Source organism: Dendropsophus ebraccatus, chromosome 9 (assembly GCF_027789765.1).
Source record: "Dendropsophus ebraccatus isolate aDenEbr1 chromosome 9, aDenEbr1.pat, whole genome shotgun sequence".
NCBI lineage: Eukaryota > Metazoa > Chordata > Amphibia > Anura > Hylidae > Dendropsophus > Dendropsophus ebraccatus.
In genome coordinates this window covers 104,782,332-104,808,208 of record NC_091462.1, presented here as the reverse complement: position 1 = coordinate 104,808,208, position 25,877 = coordinate 104,782,332, and the positions used below count along the sequence as shown (strand labels likewise).

At 46.6% G+C, this 25,877-nt stretch overlaps 1 protein-coding gene across 3 annotated transcripts; it reads right to left on the bottom strand.

Moving 5' to 3' along the window:
* Positions 1–3,965: 3,965 nt before the first annotated feature.
* Positions 3,966–25,397, bottom strand: C9H8orf33 (chromosome 9 C8orf33 homolog). Of its 3 annotated transcripts, none has more exons than XM_069984193.1 (8): positions 25,352–25,397; positions 24,584–24,632; positions 23,400–23,490; positions 22,890–23,027; positions 20,454–21,397; positions 19,316–19,406; positions 7,531–7,677; positions 3,966–4,437 (listed from the first exon to the last, which is right to left on the bottom strand). In XM_069984193.1, exons 2-8 carry the CDS (start codon positions 24,590–24,592, stop codon positions 4,211–4,213), a joined length of 1,647 nt encoding a protein of 548 aa, XP_069840294.1. In that variant the 5' UTR covers positions 24,593–24,632; positions 25,352–25,397; the 3' UTR covers positions 3,966–4,210. The 3 variants fall into 3 exon arrangements, with proteins under 3 accessions (XP_069840294.1, XP_069840293.1, XP_069840295.1); XM_069984192.1 differs by lacking the exon at positions 25,352–25,397 and adding an exon at positions 25,307–25,349; XM_069984194.1 differs by lacking the exon at positions 25,352–25,397 and adding an exon at positions 25,330–25,347.
* Positions 25,398–25,877: the final 480 nt, after the last annotated feature.

Here is a 25,877-nt window from a genome sequence, read left to right as displayed (position 1 = left end):
CACATGAATGTGACAATGGATGTCAGTGTGATTACACCTCCCCCCAGGCACATATAAACTCCGGGTGTGTCACTCTGGAGACACACCCAACCCTCTGTAGGCCGCACTGCTCCATCACAACAATAGAGGGAGCAGGTGCGCCACATTCCTGGGCGCTTCAAAATAAACACATGGCCTGGAGAAGAATCCACCGCTGCTTAACCCATTCCTGACCCGCACTACTATCACAGCCCTGTAGCACCACAATCCAACCTTATTGTCAGCCAACTTTTTCCACTCAACATTTTTCTATAATGGTGGCTATTATGGCATCCAGCCCCATCTAGATCCATAGACGTGACCTCCTGTGTATCCCCCAGAGGACCCTGGTTGACATCACAGGGACATTAGGTGACAGTGAAATCCATTTGTAGACACTGAGAGGTCTCGGTGATGGTGCACATGGCCGCAGGACCAGCTGGTTACACCCTCCAGGGACCTCCACATCTCCTGCATTATACATACACTTACAGTCAGTAGAACCCCAGGGGCCCCACGGCCGACACATGACATCATGTTTTTAGCAACACTTAGCTCATCCATTATTAGATTATTTATCGGTGGAGAAGATGGAAAAAAAAAACAAACGCTGCGGTAAGTGGAGATGATGGCGGGTGTCACTCATAGATGCCATCTTCTGTGGTTTACGATGCAGTCCTTTGCCCCAAGGCCTCTGCCTCCTCCAGGTGGTATTGTGCCCTGAAGGCCCAGCAGAGGGCGACAGAGGGTTGCTTTTCTCAACACAATTTACATCACTGTTATTGTACTGTACGGAGGTATTTTGATGGCACTATATTGTGGTATTATGTGGAAATTATACGGTGTTATTATGTGGGCACTGTATTTCAGTATTATGTAGCGGTTGCATTATAGTAGTATGCGGACAATGTGTTGTGTAGCAGTTGTATTAAAATACAATGTGAGCACGCTATTGTGGTATTATGTAGCAGTTATATTACAGTGTATTGCAGTATTACGTGGACAATGTAGTACAGTACTCTGTAGGCATTGTATCAGTATACTATGTGGGCACTGTGCTGCAGCATTACATAAACTTTGTATTACTGTATTCTCTGGGCACTGTATTGCAGTATTATATAGCCATTGTATTACTTTGCTCTCTGGGCACTGTATTGCAGTATTATATAGCCATTGTATTACTTTGCTCTCTGGGCACTGTATTGCAGTATTATATAGCCATTGTATTACTTTGTTCTCTGGGCACTGTATTGCAGTATTACATAGGCATTGTATTACTGTACTCTGGGCACTGTATTGCAGTATTACATAGGCATTGTATTACTGTACTCTGTGCACTGTATTGTATTATTACATAGGCATTGTATTACTGTACTCTCTGTGCACTGTATTGCAGTATTATATAGCCATTGTATCACTTTGCTCTCTGGGCACTGTATTGCAGTATTATATAGCCATTGTATTACTTTGCTCTCTGGGCACTGTATTGTATTATTACATAGGCATTGTATTACTGTACTCTCTGTGCACTGTATTGTATTATTACATAGGCATTGTATTACTGTACTCTCTGGGCACTGTATTGCAGTATTATATAGCCATTGTATCACTTTGCTCTCTGGGCACTGTATTGCAGTATTATATAGGCATTGTATTACTTTGCTCTCTAGGTACTGTATTTCTGTATTACATAGGCATTGTATTACTGTACTCTGGGCACTGTATTGCAGTATTACATAGGCATTGTATTACTGTACTCTGTGCACTGTATTGTATTATTACATAGGCATTGTATTACTGTACTCTCTGAGCACTGTACTGCAGTATTACTGTACTCTCTGGGCACTGTATTACATAGGCATTGTATTACTGTACTCTCTGGACATAGTATTGCAGAGGCATTGTATTCTCTGGACCATATGTTGCAGTATTATGTGAGCACTGTACTGCAGTAATACATAGGCATTGTATTACTGTACTCTCTGAGCACTGTATTGCAGAATACATAAGCATTGTATCACTGCACACTGTATTGCAGTATTATAGACAGCTGCATGGCAATATGATATGATACTGTATTGTGCCATTATGAGGCACTGTTTCTAGTTCTGAAAGGAAAAAGGGTTCTCCAGAGATATGAGCGAACCTGGAGCATGCTCGAGTCCATCCGAACCCGATCGTTCGGCATTTGATTAGCCGTGGCTGCTGAAGTTAGATAAAGCCCTAAGGCTATGTGGAAAACATGGATATAGTCATTGGCTGTATCCATGTTTTCCAGACAACCTTGGAGCTTTATCCAACTTCAGGAGCCCCAGCTAATCAAATACCGAACGATCGGGTTCGGATGGACTCGAGCATGCTCAAGGTTCCCTCATCCAGCGCTACAAAAACATGGTGTAATTTCTTCCAGAAATGGCCGTTCTTATCTTCAATTTAGGTGTGGTTCTGTACAGTTTCATTTAAGTGAATGGAGCTTAATTGCAAATTGCACCTGAACTGGAGACAAGAGTGGTCCTGTCTCTGGAAAAAAAGTGGCCACATTTTTGTAGTGCTGGATAATCCCTTAAAGGGGCATCCACAGACCTGATTTAGCCCTTATTTTGCAGTATGACCCTTTTATACCAGGCTTTAGGTTACTGCATTTGGCACAGTATACACTATGTAGACAGATTGATTATTTATTGCTACAGAACAGGAGGAGTTTTCCAGTCCATTATGAATCACATCCACAAAAAACAGATATTCAAACAGTCTGGAAGGGATTAGTGCAGATCCCCGAATTTATGTGACAGCACATGGCTTTAATACCATGGAAAAAAACTGAGCGAATGGATGGTAAGTAGCTGGCAAAACACGCTGCCAGCTCCGATGCAACAGCTTGAGGTCTGCCATAGCTGAAGGTTAATCACACAGCACACCCTAGTGGTCAAACTGGATACTACTTGTATTGTATTTTAAAGGGGTTATCCAGCACTACAAAAACATGGCCACCTTCCCCCTACTGTTGTCTCCAGTTTGGGTGGGGTTTTGAAACTCAGTTCCATTGAAGTAAATGGAGCTTAATTGCAAGCCACACCTGAACTGGAGACAACAGTAGGGTGAAAAGGTGGCCATGTTTTTGTAGCGCTGGATAACCCCTTTTAATTGCAAACCGCACCTGAACTGGAGACAACAGTAGGGGGAAAAGTGGCCACGTTTTTGTAGTGCTGGATAACCCCTTTAAGACATTACAGTTTTTTTTTGCCTATATCATGCACTTGTATCACTAGTCGTACAGCTCGGTAGCACCCATGCGCTTCATTACTATAACTGGGTCATGTGATCACAAGGCTGACTCTTTTCATATCTTTTAAAAGCCTACAAAAACATGGCCACTTTCTTCCAGGGACAGTGCCACTCTCGTGACCAGTATGGGTGTAGGTTTGGTAATGGAGTTTCATTAAAGGGGTTATCCAGCACTACAAAAACATGGCCACTTTTTCCCCTCTCTTGTCTCCAGATTATGTGATGTTCGGAACTCAGTTCCATTGAAGTATATGGAACTTAATTGCAAACCACATCGGAGCTGGAGACAAGAGTGGTGCTGTCTCTGGAAGAAAGTGGCCATGTTTTTCTAATGTTGGATAACCCCTTTAATGTGTTACAGCAGGGGTGTCAAAATCAGGTCCTCCAAAACTACAATTCCCATCATGCTTGAACAGACAAGCTTTAGTTTTGGCTGTCCGAGCATGATGGGAATTGTAGTTTTGCAACAGCTGGAGGGCCTGAGTTTGACACCTTTGTGTTAGATGTAGTGGCCTGTCTTGGGTCAGCTGACTTCATGTGAACTACATGATGACTTATTAGCATAGTGCAGAGTAAGACACATAAACCATCACAATGGTGTGAACAGAGCCCAATGCCCAATCCCACAGGAGAGAAACAAACACACTCAGGGACGCTCATATCTGTATCATTTTATTCAGCATAAATAGGCGTTATATCCAGAAAAAAAAAACACCTTCCATTTATAGCTAAAAAAAAACTAAAAATGTATATAATACACTGTGTAATATCCAATAATACCAATTTCTCATTCATTGGCTTATTGTTCAGCTGTCCATGTGAAGGCACATTATTTCCTCCCACCCCGGCCATATAAGTGCAAATTAGTCCACAAGAAAATGGCCGCCCTGTGGAGCCCTTCTTCAAATTAGAAGAAGTTAAAGCAGAAGGCCTCCTGGGAAGGTGTGAAGGTGAATCCTTGCAGAGTGGCAGGCGACTGTCCTGTTGTTGTATCGGAGGACCCCTGAGCGTCTGCAGGAGCAGCCAAACTAGGTGCGGCACTTCTTGAGGATGTGTGATTACTCTTCCGGAAAACCTTGCTGCTGTTCTGTCTCGCAGTCGCAGTCACTTCGGTCATCTTTGCCGATTTAGCAGCTGTAGAAAATAAGAATACAGTCAAAAGCCGTGATCACACAGAGGGGGGATTTATCAAGGCCAGTGTACAAGTACACCTGTCTGACATGAATACTCGCCCCCATGCCTCACGCCAGTATGACTAAAGGAACTATTACATGAAACGATTATCGTCCGTTAATCGTCCTGTGTAATAGAAGGCAACAATCAGTCAGCATGAACAATGTCGTCTGATCCTTGCCGTTGTTTGTCTTTCAACACGTTGAAAGACAAACGACTTTGATAGCAGCGATCTGCTGCAGTCGCTCCGTGGAATAGGAGCGGTGGCAGCACACCGCAGCTATCTTTTATGGGCTGCCCGGACAATCCTGCCCATCAGGCAAACAGGGCTTACATCAGGGAACACATATAAGTCTGCCTCAGGAGTATTGTACAAAGTGCATTAGGCCCTGAAATTAACCCTTGGTGTATATGTGGAATCCTGTGCAAATCTGTGACAAAATCCCCACGTTGATTTTGCTGCAGATTCATTGTGTACGTATTGTGGAAGACTAAAGCTGGCCATTCTTTACCATGAAGTCAGCCAAACATCCAACATGTATGGAGGCCTCCCAACTCTCCCCAGATGTCAGGAGAGAGAATGGTCAGGTGTGTCTTCATGCCCGATTCCTTTACTCTCAGGGAGATAAACAGTCACCTTACAGCATACAGATTTCTTATTAAATTGGAAGATGCAGCATGCGTCCCATAGCGGTGGCTGATGACAGAATAATCCTACTGTCTGTACAAGGGATTTAGATCTCTGTGTCAGAAAAAGCTAAGCCCAATCCTTATAAAGAAACTACGGTGGTACCTTGGTTTAAGAGTAACTTGGTTTAAGTGCGTTTTGATTTAAAAGCTCACAGTTTTTCAAAATTGCGACTTGGTTTAAGAGCATTGCTTTGGTGTAAGAGCTCCCTATACTGGGTGGGAGCGTGAGTGGAGGAGGGGCATGTTCTGCATCGTGTACAGTCGTGTACTCTGACCCAGGAAGTCTCCCTCACATTCCAAATCATAGCAGATCCAATTCAGGCTGGGGGTTACATCAGGGGACAGGACTGTGGAGGTAATCTCTCCATAGCTGTAACCCCTCTCTCCCCGGACAGAGAGCGCTGCATGTATGTGCCCACATCTGCCCTGCTCATTCCTTCATGCTCCCTGCAGTCTCTGTCCGCCCTTGTGTTTCCCATCCTCTCTATTACTGTACAGTAACTTATAATATCACAGATTCTGCTGTTTCTGAATGTTTGTTTCATTTGTTTTACAGGTTTTTCAGAATAATGAATCATTATTTTTGGGGTGTGGAACCAATTGTCTGCATTTCTATGATTTCTTATAGGAAAATTTGCTTTGGTATAAGAGTAGATTTGGATTACAAGCACGGTCCCGGAAAGAATTATGCTCCTAATCCAAGGCACCACTGTATATAGAATCATCCAGAACAGAACTCTGAAGTGTCATCGTCACTAGAGATGAGCAAGCCGGGCCGAGGTTCAGGTTAGTACAAATGATCGGCATTTGAATCCCGCCGTTTTCCCGTTCTGTGTGAAAAGTGGAGACAGTTCGAGTCCCGCCTATGGGTTGTATTCTTGTTTTCCAGTTAGGACCTGGGTTGTTCCCACCTTCCCAAGAAAGACAGCGTGATTCAAATGCTGATGGTTCGGGTTTGTACAAACCCCAACCTTGACTCCCTCATCTCTAAATGTCACGCTAAAAAAAATTAAATTTAAAAAAAAAAAAAAAAAACGTCAAAAGTTTTGATCACTTGGTGTCTGGGGGGTGATTTATGAAGACCGGCGTACAAGTACACCGGTCTAAAATAAGGCCCCGACCCCTTTTCCCCAGCAGGATTCACTAAGAGGCTTCCAGCAGGTGTAGATTTTGATCATGATTTACGCCTGTTCGAGACGCGGGAGGAGGCCACGCCTCCTCCCCGCCTTATCACAACCCCGCAAGCTCCGCCAGCCCACCCATGGGGCGAGCGGAGCGTACTCCAGGGAGAAGGGGCCACCTTCTCCCTGGCGTACGCTTTGTTAATGTCCCCATAGGTATTCAGACGCCCACCAATCACTAAAACAGAACAGGAGGAGCGCCCGGCTTCGCACTTCTCCTCGTCCTGCTACACAAGATGGACTCTATAGAAAGTCTATACCTAAAGTACTGAGTAAATGCACTGAACACCCAGATCCTAAATGATCAAAACTTTTGAAATGTCAACTTTTTTGAAGGGTGACAGCGACACTGGAGTTAAAGGAAACATGGCGTCTCTAGTTATAAGATACAAAGATTGCATGAGGTTGCATGTAATGTTAGTGAATGGTGTTGCATTGCAACTGCGACATGGCCATCACAAAAGGAATTCTTCTTATGAATTTTGTTGCAGTTCGCATGTGACTTTGCTACCACTGATTTTAAAGGAGTAGTTCACCAAAGGTGTTTTTCTTTCAAATCAACTGGTGCCAGAAAGAGATTTGTAATTTATTTCAGTTCCTTGTCAGGAACTGTCCAGAGCAGTAGCAAATCCCCATAGAAAACCTCTCCTGCTCTCCAGACTGGAAGGAATACCACTTCCTGCAGGACATAAAGCAGCTGATAAGTACTGGAAGACCAGAGATTTTTTTTAAAGAGAAGTAAATAACAAATATCTGGCACCAGTTAATTTGAAAAAAAAAAACATGGCTATTTCCTGAACAGCCGAGTTTCATCTGTAATAAAAAATACATAGCAAGTGGCACAAGATATTTTGTTTGTATAACTCGGAGGAGACCCCTTGCTGTCGATCACCCAGTCCCAGCCTAAACCTCGTAGTCAGTAATGGTGCGTTTACACAGACAGATTTATCTGACAGATTTCTGAAGCCAAAACCAGGAACAGACTATAAACAGAGAACAGGTCATAAAGGAAAGACTGAGATTTCTCATCCAAATCCATTCCTGGCTTTGGCTTCAAAAACCTGTCAGATAAATCTCTCTGTGTAAATGCACCATTATAGTGTCAGCAGACACAATGAAGACCTCAGACACTGTAACCAGGTGAAGTCCTCATCCATATCTGACTACATGTTCTGGTACTTACCGGCCTGCATCAGTCTCAGCTGTTTGATCCTCTCCTCTTCCATCTTGTGACGGTAATCGCCAAACATTACTCGCATGACTTGTCGCTTCTTTACTAATGGCACTTTCTCACTACGCAGAGTCTTAATAGCGCGTAACGCTTCCTCCACTGCCCATGAGGCCGACATATACAAAAGTACAGAGAAGGATTATCAAGCATACACAAAAACTATATTATATAGTACACTGTGCGGAAAACACAACGGGGGAGATTTATCAAACATGGTGTAAAGTGAATCTGGCTCAGTCGCCCCTAGCAACCAATCAGATTCCACCTTTCATTTTCCAAAGAGTCTGTGAGGAATGAAAGGTGGAATCTGATTGGTTGCTAGGGGCAACTGGGCCAGTTTCACTTTACACCATGTTTGATAAATCTCCCCCAATATTCATTAAAAATGTAGGATTTGAGAAGAACACATGATACCTATCAGCCATTTTTTTTTATTCCTTGATAAAGAGGGAAATCTACTGTTCTATGAGTTATAAGAAAGCACAAGTAATCAGCTATGTTTTATATGGCTAGCATAGGAGGCCAGGAGTGTATGGTCCGCCCTAGTGATGGCAACTGAACACATACGTAAAATAATGCACTGGGGAGGAAGGACTCCTTTACCAGAGTATCATATCAGCAGTTCTGTTAGTAAAGACTTCAGAGGAGAAGGATATTAGGGTAATCAGGTAGTTGAGTAAAGCCCCTATTACATGGAGCGATGTCCGTGCTTGCTTGCTCCTCTTTCTCCATTCGCTTCCACCGCTTTACACATGTCAGCAGCGAGTGGGTGAGTGCAGATCACTAGATCATCCAGGCAGCCTATAGAGGACAACGGCGGTCTACACCACGGAGCGGCGGCAGCAGATCGCTGCTATCATAGTCGTTTGTCTTTCAACATGTTGAAAGATAAACAACAGCAACGATCAGCCGACATCGTTCATGTTGGCTGATCGTTGGCTTTTATTACACAAGACGATTATCGGCCGAATACGGATGATAATAGTCTTGTGTAATAGGGCCTTAAGTGAATGTAAACCTGCCTGGGATAAACATATATCTATACTAAGATAATACTATTTAGCTGAAGCTGAAAATTAGGTTAATGCTACTCCACGATGCGACTTGAATCACCCGCCCCTCTTATGGGTTGTCTGAACTTTTTCTTAAATAGTTAGCCCCTCCCTCCGTTGCTCACATGAAAAGTTTTTTACATGCACATGCAAAATTGCACCCATTCTCTCCATTATCTATGGAAATGCAATGAAATCCTCAGGGAGCGCAGTGGCTTTCCCCTTCACTACTGCAGACAACGCTGTAGTGGTGTCATCCCTGCTTGTATGTTCTTTGGGTGTGGAGGGAAGAGTCTGGGATGGGTCATGTGATGTACGAGCAGGAAGAAGAATGGACATAATTTATTGAGTAAATTACGAAGGGGGAAGGGAGGGGTTTTAAAAAAAAAATTATATATCAGGTAATTTCTTATATTAGAAATCCCTAATCAATATAATGATGGAAGTCCCCTTTAACTAGGCTGTTACTGTAGAACTAACCCAAAACTATTTTGACGTTAATAAAGGATCATCAAAACCAGATTTTGTTTGGGATGCATATAAAGCTACATTAAGGGGAATACTACACCACAGAATAGCGGCCAAAAAAAAAGAAAATAGAGGGAAAATCGAAGGATTATATAAGGTAGTAGATGAGAAGGAAAGTAGATTCAGAATCGAAAAAACAAAAGAGAGTTGGGATGACTGGATGTTGGAGAGGGCAAGATGGGATCAAGAAAGGATTAGGAGTGTAGAAATTAGAAATCAGTTTCTGCAGGCAAGATATAGAATGGAGGGGGAGGTGCCAGGTAAATACCTGGCAAGAATTATTCAAACCCAAAAAAATAAGCGTTCTATTGTCACTATAGAAGATAACAATAATATAGTTACAACAACTGAAGGAATTCTTGAAGCTTTTGTAAAATATTATGCTAACCTGTACTCATCAGAATGTCACCAAAGTGAAGAGGAAATAATGGCCTACTTAGATAAGTTCCAGGTGCCATGTTTGTCACCACAAGAACGTGAAATACTCAATGCTCCACTAACTAGGGCTGAGTGCTTTCAAGCATTGGGTGGTATGGGTGATGGTAGGGCTCCGGGCTCCGACGGAATCCCTGTTGAGATCTATAAAAGAGTGGGAAGTAAGATTGTGGATGAGTTGTTGGGAGTCTTTAATTATTCCTTGGAAGTAGGGTATATGCCCCAATCAATGAGAGAAGCGATCATTACATTGATTCCCAAGGAAGGGAAGGATCCTCGGAGCCCAGAGTCATATCGCCCCATATCACTAATTAATTCTGATGCTAAAGTGTTAGCTAAGATTCTGGCAAATCGCTTGAATAAGGTCATGAGTCTGCTGATCCATGAAGACCAATCTGGCTTTATTCAAGGGAGGGGGGTATATAGGAATATAAGGAGAGCATTTACTAATATTCAGGAGGGTGGCCAGTCTCCCAGAGGTAAGGCCATCATTACACTCGATGCTACTAAAGCATTTGATAGAATTGAATGGAATTACCTATGGGCAGTACTGAGGAAGATGGGCTTGGGTGATGAATTTATTAAGTGGATTCAGTTGTTGTATAGAGACCCAAGCGCGAGGGTATTAGTAAACTCCCAAATGTCATCTGCTTTTTTTCTTTCTAGAGGTACAAGACAGGGCTGCCCTCTTTCCCCCCTTCTTTTTGATGTGGCTATGGAACCTTTGGCCATTGCCCTTCGTGAAAATAAGGAATTTACTGGTTTCCAATATGGGGATAGGGAAGAAAAAGTGTCTATGTTTGCAGACGATATAGGAGGAGTTTTTACTCACCGTAAACTCTCTTTCTCGTAGTCTTCATTGGGGGACACAGACACCGTGGGTATAGGCTGCTGCCACTAGGAGGCTGACACTAAGAAAAAACAAAACAAGTCGGCCCCTCCCAGCAGGCTATACCCGCCCACTGGCACTGAGCTAATTCAGTAGTGAAAAAGCAGTAGGAGGAGCCGAAACAACCATAAAGAAAAAACAGTCCACACTCAAAATCTGAAAAACAACACAGGCCAACAGGCAACCTTAATCAGACAACAGAGGGTGGGTGCTGTGTCCCCCAATGAAGACTACGAGAAAGAGAGTTTACGGTGAGTAAAAACTCCTCCTTTCTCGTGCGTCTTATTGGGGGACACAGACACCGTGGGACGTCCAAAAGCAGTCCCTTGGGTGGGAAGAGACAGAGTGGAGCTAAGAAGAGGAAGAAGCCACTGCTGCCTGCAAGACCATGCGGCCCAGACTCGCATCGGCCGATGCAAACGTGTCCACACGGTAAAACCTAGAAAAGGTGTGCAGCGAGGACCACGTGGCGGCCTTACAGAGTTGAAGAGCTGAGGCCCCATGACGAATGGCCCAGGAAGCCCCAACCGAACGAGTCGAGTGAGCTGCAATCAGGAACGGGGGCGACTTACCCTTACTCCGGTAAGCCTGAGCGATGGCGGAGCGGACCCAGCGAGCCAGGGTCGCCTTAGACGCTGCTGACCCCTTTCGAGGACCCTCAGGGATGACAAAGAGTGAGTCCGAGTGTCGAAGAGACTTTGTCCTGGAGAGATAGATGCGCAGGGCGCGGACCACATCCAGCTTGTGGAGCGCGCGCTCCCTTGGATGAGAGGGGGCCGGGCAGAAAGAGGGAAGAACAATATCTTCGTTGAGGTGGAAAGGCGAAACCACCTTGGGCTGAAAAGAAGCCACGGGCCTAAGTACCGCCTTGTCCTGGTGCAACACCAGCAGGGGAGGGCGGCAAGAAAGGGCTGCCAATTCCGAAATCCTCCGGACAGACGTAACCGCCACCAGGAAAGCCACCTTAAAGGACAAGATGGCCAAAGGCACTTCCCGGAGGGGCTCAAACGGAGGGGACTGCATAGCATCCAGGACGAGATTCAGATCCCACGGGGGAACTGGGTGCCGATAAGGAGGTGCAATGCGCGCCACTCCTTGGAGAAAAGTCCTGACTTGAGGAACTGACGCCAATGGTCTCTGGAAAAAAACTGAAAGGGCAGAAACCTGGCCCTTAAGAGAGCTCAGAGCTAAGCCTGCGTCCAGACCTGCCTGGAGGAAGGCCAGGAGTTGCGCCAGAGAAAAGGGAAGTGGAGGCGCAGAACAGGCCTCACAGTGACGGAGGAAAGCCTTCCAACAACGATAATAAATCCTTGCCGATGCAGGCTTCCGGGCCCTGATCATGGTCCTAATGACCGCATCAGAGAAACCACGTGATTTCAGAATCCAGGTTTCAACAGCCACGCCGTCAAACGTAGCGTGGCTAAACGCGGGTGGCAGAGCGGACCTTGAGTGAGAAGATCCGGTCGGTCTGGTAGACGCCAGGGGACGTCGGCGGCGAGGTTCACGAGATCCGTGTACCAGGCGCGCCGTGGCCAGTCCGGGGCCACGAGGATTACCGGAAGTCCTTCCGACTTTATCTTTCTCACCACCCGCGGCAGAAGCGGGAGCGGAGGAAAGATGTAAGGGAGGCTGAACCGACGCCAGGGAATCACCAAGGCGTCCGAGGCCAGAGCCAGAGGGTCCCTCGTCCGGCAGACGAACTTCGGCAGTCTGTGGTTGAAGCGAGACGCCATCAGATCCACATCCGGTGTCCCCCACCTGCGACAGATCTGGGAGAACACCTCGGGATGCAGGGTCCATTCCCCTGGATCCACCCGTGCACGACTCAGATAGTCGGCCATCCAGTTGTCCACACCCGGAATGTGAACAGCGGACAAGGCAAGCACGGTTTCCTCCGCCCAGGAGAGGATCAGCGCCACTTCCATCATGGCGGCCTTGCTGCGGGTCCCGCCCTGATGATTCACATAAGCCACTGCAGTGGCGTTGTCTGTCTGCACCCGAACGGGGAGACCGTGGAGCTGTGTCTGCCAGTGCAGAAGGGAGAGCCGAATCGCCCGCAGTTCGAGGATGTTGATGGGGAGGCAAGCTTCCTTGGCCGACCAGGTTCCCTGAACCGTCAGATCGTTCCAAACCCCTCCCCAGCCCCGCAGGCTGGCATCGGTGGTCACAATCTGCCAATGAACGGGAAGGAAGGAGCGACCCAGAGAGAGGCTCGGAGACCGTAACCACCACTGAAGGTCTTGGCGGAGGCGAGCCGGTAGTTTCACCCTCCGATCTAGAGAGGGGAGTGACCTGTCCCACCGTGACAGCAGGAAGAGCTGCAGGGGGCGGGAATGAAACTGGGCAAAAGGGATCGCCTCCATAGACGCCACCATCTTCCCCAGAACCCTCATACAGGAACGTATGGACACAGGGCGGTGGCTGCAAAGAGCTCTGATATTGGCCTGAAGGGACTGCAACTTGTCCTCTGGAAGAAAAACGCGGGCCTGTACTGAATCCAACCGCATCCCCAGAAAAACGATGGACTGGGCAGGGACCAGGGAGGACTTGGAACGGTTGAGCAGCCAACCGAAGCGGGAGAGCGTATCCAGGGTGATGTGGAGGCTCTCTAAATTCTGGTCCTTGGATGGGGCTTTGACGAGTATGTCGTCCAAGTAAGGAGTTACTGAGACACCTCGAGCCCGAAGAAGAGCCATGACAGCCGCCATGGTCTTCGTGAAAACCCGCGGAGCCGAAGCCAGGCCGAACGGAAGAGCCACAAACTGATAATGCTCTTCCCCTACTGCAAAACGCAGGAAACGTTGATGAGGAGGATAAATCGGCACGTGAAGATACGCGTCCTGAATATCCACCGAAGAAAGAAACTCGCCTGGCTCCAGAGATGCGATCACAGAACGCAGGGACTCCATCCGGAAGTGAGATAGTCGGACGTGACGATTCAGACGCTTGAGGTCTAGAATCGGACGCACCGAACCGTCCCTCTTCGGAACCACGAATAGGTTCGAATAGAACCCGCGGAACCGTTGAAGAGGAGGGACGCGAACAATCACTCCCTTCGAGAGGAGGGAAGGAATGGCCTGGAAAAAACCGTCCGCCAGGGCAGGGGACCTGGGAGGACGAGAAAGGAAAAAACGATCGCGGGGAACGGAAACGAACTCGATCTTGTAACCCTGTGAGATCAGTTCTCGCACCCAGGCGTCCTGAACATGAGCAAGCCAGACCTCCCGGAACAACAGGAGGCGGCCGCCCACCTGAGGAGATCCGGGTGGAGGAAAACCTTCAGGAGGAGGAGGGCTTGGAGGTGCCAGGCTTAAAGGGTGGGCGGGAGGCGGCAGATCGCGCCTGCCAGGAAGAACGGTTCTTAGAGAAACCGGACCTTTTGTTCTGAGGGGCCGCCGACTTTCCGGAGCGAGACGGCGGAAGCGACCGAAAGGAACGAAAGGAGCCTGGTTTGCGACGGGGATCCTGACGCTTGGGGCGCTGCTGGGGAAGATTGGTACTCTTCCCCCCCGTGGCATCGGAAATTATGTCATCCAGACGTTTCCCGAAGAGACGAGAGCCCGCAAAAGGAAGACTGGTGAGAGAACGCTTGGAAGCGTTGTCAGCCCGCCACTCCCGAAGCCACAAGGACCGGCGAATGGCTACAATATTGGCCGATGCAAAAGCCGAACAGGCTGCAGCGTCCAGAGAAGCCGAACAGAGGTACTGAGCCGCGTCCTGAACCTGTTGGGCGAGGTCGGCCAAGTCCTCGGCCGATACGCCAGATGTAAGGCCGTCCCTCAGTTGCTTAGCCCACACAGAAATGGACTTAGACACCCAAGTGGAAGCAAGTGTGGGAAGGAGAGAGGAGCCAGCGGCCTCAAAAGCTGACTTAGCTAAGGACTCAGTGCGTCTGTCAGTGGAATCCTTAAGAGACGACGCATTGTCCAGCGGAAGAGTCGTGACCTTGGTCAGCCGAGAGATCGGGGGATCCACAGAAGGCGGACCTGACCAGCGAGACACGAGGTCTTCGGGGAAAGGATAAAGAACCGACAAGTGTTTAGGCTTAGAGAAACACTTGTCTGGGGTCTTCCAAAATTTGGAAAACAGGTCATCAAATTCCTTGTGACTGGGGAAAGTGCTGCGGACACGGTGGCCGCTTTTATGGAAAAAGACCTCATCAGCAGGCGATGGGTCCGGAGCATCCTTCAACTGGAAGGTATCGCGGACTGCGGCCACAAGGCTGTCCACAGTGGAAGCCGCGTGAGAAACATCTTCAGGATCAGAGTTGGAAACCGACTCTGAATCCGACAGATCTCCTGGCGAATGGGATCGCCTGTTAGGAGAGAGATGCGTGGGGGCCAGGCTAGTTCCAGGGGAGCCAGAGGAAGAGCGAGAAGAGGCACGGCGAGGACGCTTGTGGGAGCGGCTCCTGCCGGGACGGACGCCACTGACTGCCGGTCGGGATTGGGCGGGCGCTGAAGAAGTAGCAGACAGGCGGTCGAGGGCGGCCGCCACAGACTGAGACAACTGAGCCATCTGCGACACTGACTGGCAGAGAGAGCGCGCCCAGGCCGGGGCAGACTCCTCAGACTCCGGTGGGGGGTCCTGAGTAGGGGACAAAGACGAACAGGACTGCATGGAGCAAGCAGCGCAGAGAGGCTGAGAGTGGCCAGAAGCAGATTTAGTGTTACAAGACGTACAGAAATAGTAGGTAACAGAGGAAGGAGGAGGATGCTGGCGGCGTGTGGATTCAGATCTTGAGTCAGACATAATGAAAAAAATTAAATATATATATCTATATTAGAAAAACCAGCCAGCTAGTGAATTCCTTCAGGCAGGCAGCTGTTGGAGACTAAGAAGTAACCAAAAAGCCTGCAGAATAACAGAAAAACATACAGTGAAAAACTCAGGACAGTAATAGAAAAGACAACCAGGCATAAGAGTCCCAGAGAGGCCTTACCAGACAAATCCGGACAAAAAAAGGCCGAGGTCCGGTCAGGGCACAGGACGGCTGCTGAGGGCAAGATGAGCAGAAGAAGCTGGCCAGGAACGGCAGGCTGGGGGCTGTAGTCCCACAGAATGAGGGCTCTTGCGACCGGGGAGCTGCAGTCTGCTGTACCGACCGGGCTGCACAGGAGCGCGTCACGAGCGGAGTGACGCGTCACGTGCGTGCGTGGTGACGTCAGGCGTCGGCCCGCGCGGGAAAGAAGACCGCGCGCGGGAAATACAAAAAAAGGACCGGGAAGAGCGGCGTGCGGACAGAGGAGGCCGCGAAACCGGAAGTCACGGGCCGGACCCCGGAAGTCGCGGCCCGTAGGAGAAGAGGAGGCCCCGCACCCGGCAACTACAAGACCGGCATCCCAGGACCCGACCCCCGCATGCGGTGACGGTATAAGACCGGAACGCCGCAAGAGGACGCGGGGGACACGGGAGCCGGAAGCCCCTGCCCGCCCAGCTTTGGGGGGCTGGGCGGGCAGGGGCTGGCGGAGCAAGTCCGCATAAGGAGCAAACAGACAGCAGGGCTAGTCTGTGTCCTGGGCGCTGGGTCCGGCCGGTGGCAACCTAGGGTAAACAGCCCCTTTCCAGTTAGGGTCTGTGCCCTGGTTGCATGAGGGGGGGATCAGGGTGAGTCTTTAAATGACCCACCGTGCCCCGACCTGTAAAAGGAAAGAGTTAAATTTACAGAAAAAAACACAAGCAGAAACTGGTCTGGAGCAACCAGACCTGCGTCTGCCTCCTACTGACACTAAGCTAAACTGAATTAGCTCAGTGCCAGTGGGCGGGTATAGCCTGCTGGGAGGGGCCGACTTGTTTTGTTTTTTCTTAGTGTCAGCCTCCTAGTGGCAGCAGCCTATACCCACGGTGTCTGTGTCCCCCAATAAGACGCACGAGAAAATGCTTTTTGTCTCTAACATCCAGTCATCTCTAGCTAGGGTCATGAGTTTAATTGATGAGTTCGGTAGCTTTTCAGGGTTCTTAGTGAACTGGCAAAAGTCATCGGTTATGTTCTTGTCAGAAGAGGATAGGGGTATATGCGGCCGACTAAATGTAATTATGCCGGGTGAACCTTGTAAATATCTTGGTATTAATATAACGACTGACTTAAATCAATTTCTAGAAGAAAACTTGTTTCCTGTTATAGATAAATTGTATAAGAAGATCAGAGTTTGGAATAGACTACCTATTGGTATGGCCGCAAGAGTAAGTTTGGTCAAGATGGTGATTTTGCCCCAAATTTTATATGTTATATCTAACAGCCCTATATGGATAGATAAAGAACACCTTAAAAAAATAACAAAGATGTGTAACACCTTGATATGGGGTGGTAAGGTAGTTAGGATTGGGTATGCGGCCTTGTCTCAGGATAGGGACAAGGGGGGACTAAAACTACCAGAGTTTGATAAGTACTACTTAGCTGCACAAATGGCATATATAGTTCGGTGGCATAAGTTTGATTGCACTGGTAAATGGCAGAGAACTTGTAATAATTTCCTACCGGATTTGCCTACTATTTTAGAGACCGGAATTAGATTTGGTAGAAGAACTGAGCCATTATGGTATATGATGAGTAAAGTTTGGTTTGGTACAAAAAGAATGCTTAATTTAATTCACAGTACAGAGTTCACTCCGCTATGGGGGAATCCACAAATTGCACAACTATACAAAATACGTGACTACACATTTTGGGGGAGATGGGGGGTGACTAAAGTAACGCAATTATTTGATGTTCAGGGTGAGTTGAAATCACTAGATACACTTATTACCGAGTATGGGGATATACCATTGGTCTTATATAGATATATGCAAGTTGCACATGCGATAAACTGTACAGAGGATAAAACTATTTTTTTGGTACAAAAACACAGGGTTTTTGGGGAGAATGTGACTAAAGCCACAAAGGCAATCACAGGGAGAATATACAAGATATTAAAGAAAAATGATGAAAATAGTAAAGTCACAAGGCACATGGGATTTAAAGAAAAGTGGGAAAGGGATATGGATCAGAAAGATGTAAATTGGGATAATGTATTTTCAGCAGTTAGGTGGTGTAGTGAAATACCTAGTCACAAGATTTCACAGTTATTTATTATTTATAGAGCTCATTATACACCGAAAAAATTATACCAAATGAAATTCCGGCAAACTGATGTGTGTAATCGTTGTAATGGCGAAGGTGGGGATTTGTTACACTTATTGTGGAGATGCCCGAAATTGCACCGATATTGGAGTAATATTAAAAGTGTGATAGAAAACAAACTAGAGATTGAGATCGGTGAAGATCCCGGACTATATCTGCTATCTGATCTAACAAAATTAGAATGTTCTGTTAAAAAAAAAAAAGGTATTGCATAAAGCTCTTTTTGCAGCAAGGATGTGCATCCTACGGAAGTGGAAATCACCACAGCCCTTGGTAGTAGGGGAGTGGAGAAGGGAGATGTATAGAGTTATAATTGCTGAACAAATAAAAGCAAACAAAAGTAAGAAAGTTCAGGAATTTAAAAAAACATGGGGTGTATGGATGAATGAGGAGGGTATTGATATAAGTGATGAATAGGGGAGGGGTGGGAGAGAGGGAGGGAGTGAGAGGAGATTACTTTAAAAATAAATTTATTTATTTATTTATTTTTATTTTTATATTTATTTGTTTTTTTGTGAAAAGAGGTAAAGCCTAGTGATTTAAGGATTTGGTGATTGTGAACTGGAGACTGGATCGGAGACCCCCGAAAGAGCATAATGATGGGATAAGGGGTGTAGGAGGGGTCTGGTCCCGCTTTGGGGGGAAGGGGGACGGGGTGGTAGTGGCCTAGTTGGAGGCGTGAGGTCGAGCGGAATACTATGGGAGGAGCCATGGACCTGTGACGCTTGATTACCTAAGAAATTTAAATAATGAGTACGTTTTAATATCAGTTGATAACTTCCGGTTAAAGCATAATAGGGGTGATACTGAGAGCTGTTGGTTCATTATATATGGATCGGGGCTTGAAGTGATGCCCTTGAGTCTGGGAGTTTACTATTATTGATATCAGTTAAGGTTAATAATGAGAAGCTGGAGTGTGATTTAAGGGGGAGTAACAACGGGGTTTAGTGGTTCATTATATATGCACTTCTGCCTCGGAGTGAAGATCCCCTATATATATGCGTATATGTACTTGTTGTTTTTTTTAGTTTAATAGTTGTTATAACGTGTATTTCAAGTGACTGGGGGTACCTGGCGTCAGAATGGTGACCTGACTTGACCTTGCGACCCTGTGGGTCCGTGTCCTTCCGTCCTCCGGCCCAACTTGGGGAGATAGGATTCTCTCATTAGAGGAGGGTTTTTCTCTTCTGTGCTCTTCTTTCTACTTTTTTGGGGTTGTCTAGATTTCATTATGGGTAAATAACTAGTAGGGGGTAATTAGGGGAGTGGGGGGGGGGGCCTCCGAAACAGTCTCTGGAAGGTTGTACAATGTTATGGTAATTGAGTATAGGAATAGACCAATGAAAGATCAACTCAATGTCTATGTAATGGGAATCAATGGCAGAGAGAAAATCTGAGAGGTTAATGTTTAGAAAGAAAAATGGAAGATATTTAAAGTGTAAATATTTGTGGTTTGGATTTTGCCTCTTTTATATACTTATTTTTATTATTTATTTATTTTCATTCTTTTATATTTTTTTTTTTATTATTATTTTTATTTTTATTTTTTTTTTTGGGGTGGGGGAGGGAGGAAGGGAGAGGTAATTTTGTTGTAATACATTGTGATATGGCGTTTTTCTTGTCTTGAAATGTAAGTAAGGATAAAATATTTAAATAAAGATTTAAAAATAGGCTGTTACTGTAGAACTAGTGTGAGCGGCGGTAAACTCTCACCCTGTTTGGCAGTAGACTTCTGACGCTGTAGTCCTATTTCAAGTTGCTCCACGCACCAATCCAGCTCCCTCCGCAGCTCCTCAGCTCCTGACTGGGGATACAGAGGCACAACATTACTTACAGGGGTTATTCAGGATTAGTAAAGGCACTTCTACACTCTCGCAGAAAGAGCACCACCCCTGTACTCAGGTTGTGTCTGGTATTACAATCCAGCTCCATTCACCTCATTGAAACTGAACTACAAAACCGCATCCAAACTGAGGACAGGAGAGGTGCTGTTTCTGGAAGAAAGCTGCCACAAGTCATGTGTGTTCCTGCAGCCGAACCCTATTGACTAATCTGCAATTCCACATGCAACCTATAGACAGGTATGGCACTGTTTCATTTGCCTATTTTGCCAGGTATGGCATCCATGTTTTTCTTATCCTGTACAAAGCAATATTAGGAATGTGACTGTGAGGTTACTCTATAAGGCTATGTTCACACCTCGTTTTCTGGCCCACACCAAGCAATACATTAGAAACCTATGTGAGAAGGATGCTGACTTTAGCCCAGGGTGTTGCCTATGGCCCCATTGACTTGAATGGGCAGGATGTGGTCTTTTTATCCATTTCCCGGACGCATACGTTTTTTTGTGCATGACTCAAAAGCATAGTCTGCCAAACTTTTTAGTTTTGCCCAAACACTGTGAAATGAACAGAACGTAGCTACACAATTACTACGTACTGCCCATACAAGTTAACAGGGCCCTCGGAAACACATCAGGCTAACATCAGCATCCTTTTCTCATACGTTTTTGCTATAAAGTCTGGCGAGGTGTGAACATGGCCTGACCTGCACACTAATCCTCTGTGCTCATGGCCTATTCCAATGCAGGGCAGGTGTTGTATATTTAGTGCCAGGTACAGATGTCATCCTTGGCACTAAACATTTGCTGGAATACAGCCACGTGCACAGAACCTTTTGGGTTTGGCAGATTTGGAAACAAGCTTAGTATTAGTGACTATGGCTGCTATGGTTTGGGGTCAGGACCCATACTTCCTGCCAGAGGCATAGTTATACCAATCCTGCCCAATAATAGTGCTCCAACAGGCACCAGCCCATGCATGCTCTTCTCTTAAATCCCTTGTGTTCCTACCTTAGGTTCCTCCTCTTGGTGTGGACCTGGCTCTGTGCTTCCTCTACCTTCCTCCATTTTGCTCTGGGCCTGAGCGGTCACGTTCTTAGACTTGGACTTTTTCTTTGCCGCTACCTTAGGTTCTTTCTCTTGGTGTGGGCCTGGCTCAGTGCTTCCTCTACCTTCCTCCACTTTGCTCTGGGCCTGAGCGGTCACGTTCTTAGACTTGGACTTTTTCTTTGCCGCTACCTTAGGTTCTTTCTCTTGGTGTGGACCTGGCTCAGTGCTTCCTCTATCTTCCACCACTTTGCTCTGGGCCTGAGCGGTCACGTTCTTAGACTTGGACTTTTTCTCTGCTAGTCCCTTAGGTTCTTCCTCTTGGTGTGGGCCTGGCTCAGTGATTCCTCTACCTTCCTCCACTTTGCTCTGAGCAGACACGTTCTTAGACTTTTTCTTTTTCTTCTTCTTTGGAGACTCTGCAGTATTTTCTTCTACAGCTTTATCAGTCTGATCAGCCATATCCCTAGAGTTTCTGGCTGCATTGTCTGAGCTAGAGCAGGCCTGGGATAAACTTACATGTGCAACTGCTGGAGTTGTATGGTTTCTGCCACTGTGGTCACCTAGGGAGTCATGTGTGGACAGTGGAGTAACAGAAACTTCTGAAGTGCAGCACGCCTCATCTGTCATCTGGAAATTGAAGGTGAACTCTGGGCCGCCATCTAAACATACAGCCCTGCCTTCCTGGCTAACCTGTGGGTTGGTATGGCCTTCCATTGCTTCCTCAGGCCTACCCTCTGTATCCTGATGTTCTTGCTCAGGGAAGAAGTTGAAGGTAAAATCACCGCTAGAACGTGTGATACAGGGCCCAGCGCCACTCTGTACATCCTTTGAACTCTTTCTATACGCAACACTTTGGATATCCCGAGCAGTCACTTGTTGAATGGTGGCTTCTGGGGGATTATTAGCTTAAAGGGAAAGGAAGTTGCCAGTAAGTGAATGCTGTGGATGAAACTACTCTTTCTATTTATAGGTTTTAATAAATAAGCCTTATTAAATGGGTTCTCATTAAATCAACTGGTTTCAGAAAGCCATATTAGCTATATTAGTAATTTACTTCTATTTAAAAATCTCTAGTCTTCCAGTACTTATCAGTTGCTGCATGTCCTGCAGGAAGTGGAGTATTCTCTCCAGTGTGACACAGTGCTCTCTGCTGCCACCTCTGTCCATGTCAGGAACTGTCCAGAGCAGGAAAGGTTTTCTATGGGGATTTGCTGCTGCTCTAGACAGTTCCTGATATGCACAGAGGTGGCAGCAGAGAGCACTGTGTCAGACTGGAGTGTCAGTGTGTCAGTTACTTGCCCGGAGTACATCTTTACAGCATATGGGGTCTGATCCAAAACTGAGAAGGGGTCGTTTTAGGCCTACTCCCCAAGAGAGTATAGGCCACACATGGTGCTCTCTTGCCACAGAAGCGACAGCTCTAAGCAGTCCAGATAAACCTGTTTACTTCAATGGGAACTAGGGATGGTCCAAACCCGCCGAGGTTCGGGTTTGGATGAACCAGAATGCTCGGCATCGGATTCCCGCTGTCTGCCCGCTCTGTGCAGCAGGCGGATACAGCGGGTGGACCGCCTGGAAAACTGGGATACAGGCTATGGCTGTATCCCAGTTTTCCAGGCGGTCCTCCCGCTGGATCCGCCTGCTGCATGGAGCGGGCAGACAGTGGGAATCATTACCGAGGGTTCGGGTTCGTACCATCCCTAATGGGAACCTTAAATGGTCAGAGAGCTGATGGGTTGGGAGAAGTGCCCGCTAAAACCAGTCTCTTCAGCTCTGTGCCAACCCAGTTGGTTTCATAGTGTAAGGGTGTGCCTTGGTTAGGAGCAGAGAGAGGTGTGCTCATCCATGTGCTTTTCTCTCAGCTTCTCCTAGCAATCGATCAGGGTCTGAATACTCAGAACCTGAATGATCAAAACTTTTGATGTTTCTATAGCATATCAAGAGTTTAGTTTTTCATGTGAAAGGTACATTTATAGTTTTTAAGTAGCTTCACATGTACCGGATTTGCAGCCGATTCGACGCTGCGAGTTTGCAGCAAAATCCACTGCGAATCCTGGAATTTTCATTCAGCATACGATACAAGCTCCACCTTGCAGCTGCATCTGAGGCTCCCTACTCCCGCTCAGCCAATCAGTGACTGCGGTGAGGCTGTGCATTGATTGGCTGAGCGGGACAGATGTGAAATCCGTTGCAAATCTGGTACGTGTGAAGCCACCCTCAGAGTTTAAACCTCCATCTGCCTTGCTATATAACCTATCTTTTGATTGGGTCTACTTTTATTCCACAAAGAGCCCATAGCAGCGTTGAATTTTGTACCTCTGCAACACCAAAACCCGGCCATGGACACAAACCGTGCAAACATTTCAGTCAAGCCCTTTAACCAGCTCCCACACTCACCTGCTTGTTCTTGCGCCCGTCTCTCCTCCGCCATCTTAAGACGGTAATTTCCAAACACTTGGCTCATCACCCTCCTCTTCTTCACAAAGGGAGCTTTCCGGGAGCGTAGGAGCTGTAGTATACGCTGAGCCTCTGCCACTGTGGAAATAACATCATCAATAGATCATTCTCTTTCCTCCTGCCGCAGCAGTTTTAGAGGGTCACTCTATGAAGAATAAGGCAGCAAATCTCATGAATTCCCTTTAACTCAAAAATTTAAAAGGGGTTATGCAGGATGTTGTTGCTTGATTCCCTGTCGCCCATCAGCAGACATATATGCTGTTTTATGACAGCCCATCCCACAGCTAGAATACAGATGACCATACACAGCACACTGTATTCTGCTACTACATTTACAGGACCACAGGGGGGCGTCGTTCCATCAGTGCAGCTTCTCTTAGCCCATTCTCGCCTCTGCAGGATGCGATACTCTATCAGAGTCTAGAGACCCATCACACACCGATCACCTACCCTGCGTTGGTGTTGGACTATGGCGCAGGAGTCCAGTTTCCAGCTTTTGGATACACCATTCCAGCTCATCTTCAAACGTCCCCTTAGGAGCCTGAGGGTTGAACATATGAGAGATTCGGTCATGGAAAGCTGTTCCTATGACTGCAGGTCACCAACTCAGCAGTGTGAGGCCAGTGTCTGCGATATACAGGACTATACACAGACCGAGCTGCAGTAGACTGCACATCCTCAGACCGCCAGGACAATACATGACGGGATCTGGATCACAAAGATCTCACACATGTGGATAGAAACCCACAGCACTCAAATAGCATGCAGCCATTACTGTGCCCCACTTACGGCCATATTGGGGGGGTCTTATCTGTATATATTCCAGAGGTCCTTGTATAAGGACAGTATTTAGGGGGTCATATTTTGGGTCTGTACAAATTCAGAGGGTCTTGTCTGTATTTCGCGCGTCTGTCCTGGGGTCTGTATTTTTTTAGGGAGGGCTTGGGTGTGTGAATGTATTTAGAGGGTCTTGTTTGGGGTCTATATTTATTTAGGGGGTCTTGTTTTGAGTATATACTTATAAAGGGAGATATGGGATGTGAATTTATTTAGGGGGTCCGTATTTATACAAGAAGGTCTGGGGTGTAAAGGTATTTAGAGGGGTCTTGTTTTGGGTCTGTATTAATACAGGGAGGTTTGGGGTATTTTTTATGGGGTCTTGTTTGCGGTCTATATTTATTTAGGGGGTTTTGTTTTGGGAGTTTATTTATATAGGGAGGTCCAGGATGTGACTGTATTTAGGGGGTCTTGTGTGGGGTCTGTAGTTATTTATAGAGACTATATTTATTTACAGGGTCTGTTTTTATACGGTTTATTTTTATTTATGGTGTCTTGTTTGGGGTCTATATTTATATAGGGAGTCATGTTTGGGGTATATTTTTATTTAGGGGGTCGTGTTCAGGGAGTATGTTTATATAGGGAGGTCTGGGGTGTGAATGTATTGAGGGGATCTTGTTTGGGGGTCTGTATGTACTTAGAGGTGGTTTTGGGGTCTGTATGTACTTAGAGGTGGTTTGGGGGTCTGTATGTACTTAGAGGTGGTTTGGGGGTCTGTATGTACTTAGAGGTAGTTTGGGGGTGTCTGTATAACTCTTATGAAGCCCTGTACTATCATAGTCCTTATAGTTCCTCACCTCCTCCATGTCTCTGTAGTATTATTCCTCTCGTCGCCTCATATCAGCGCTGAGAAGAGAAACCACATCACATGATCTATATACAGCAGTCACTACAGGATGTATACAGCTGCTGGGGGCCCCTCCTCCACTACAGCCGGCATGCTGGCACCTATAGTCAGTCACACACACTAATATATATATATATATATATATATATATATATATATATATACATACACACATACATAGCACTTAATAGTCACACCCCATACACTACACTACACACACAATATACATACATGGCACTTATATTCACACACCATACATTACACACTATCATCACACCCCATACATTATACACACACTATATACATGTCACTTATAGTCACACCCCATACATTACACACACACACACTATATACATACATGTCACTTATAGCCACACCCCATACATTACACACTATATACATACATGTCACTTGCAGTCACACACCATACATTACATACATTACACACTATATACATACATGTCACTTATAGTCACACACCATACATTACATACACACACTATATACATACATGTCACTTATAGTCACACACCATACATTACATACATTACACACTATATACATACATGTCACTTATAGTCACACACCATACATTACATACACACACTATATACATACATGTCACTTATAGTCACACACCATACATTACATACATTACACACTATATACATACATGTCAGGCCGGCATACTCGCACCTTCCTGACAAGGCATGCTTACCGCGGTGCGCCTGTGATTTCACTCCCCCGCACAGTCCGCGCCGTTTGTTCCCCGTGTGGAAACAGAGAGCGGAGCGGCAGTTCCGTCAGAGTCCGGCATAGTCCTGGGAATACAGGGGGGTCAGGGCTGGAGGGGCGGCTCTCTGTAGGACGGGGGAAACTACAACTCCCAGCCTGCCCGGACCGGAGACCACCCCCCCTAGCATCTCTATGGGTGACATGTTATTATAGGGGAGAGATTATACAAGGGAGAGGATGGGTGACCTGATAATGCAGTGGCCATAGCAGCCTGCCAGTACATTACAGATACCTTCCACAGGGGTCAGGCTCAGGCTCTCCAGCTGTTACACAACTACAACTTCCATCATGTAAAGCTTTAGCTTGTCCAGGCATGATGGGAATTGTAGTTTTGCAACAGCTGGAGAGCCGGTGGTTCCCCATCCCTGGCCTAGATCGGACGTATTTGGCTGTTACGGCCAATAATCGCCCGTGTAATAGAAGGCAACGATCGGCCGACATGAGATGCC

Excerpts from the sequence above, each read along its gene's own strand:
- C9H8orf33 (XM_069984193.1), bottom strand. Across the intron at positions 23,028-23,399 it reads TAGTCCAACACCAACGCAGG|TGGCAGAGGCTCAGCGTATA; the intron begins GTAGGTGATCGG and ends TTATTTCCACAG. Across the intron at positions 21,398-22,889 it reads ACGGGCGCAAGAACAAGCAG|CTAATAATCCCCCAGAAGCC; the intron begins GTGAGTGTGGGA and ends TTTCCCTTTAAG.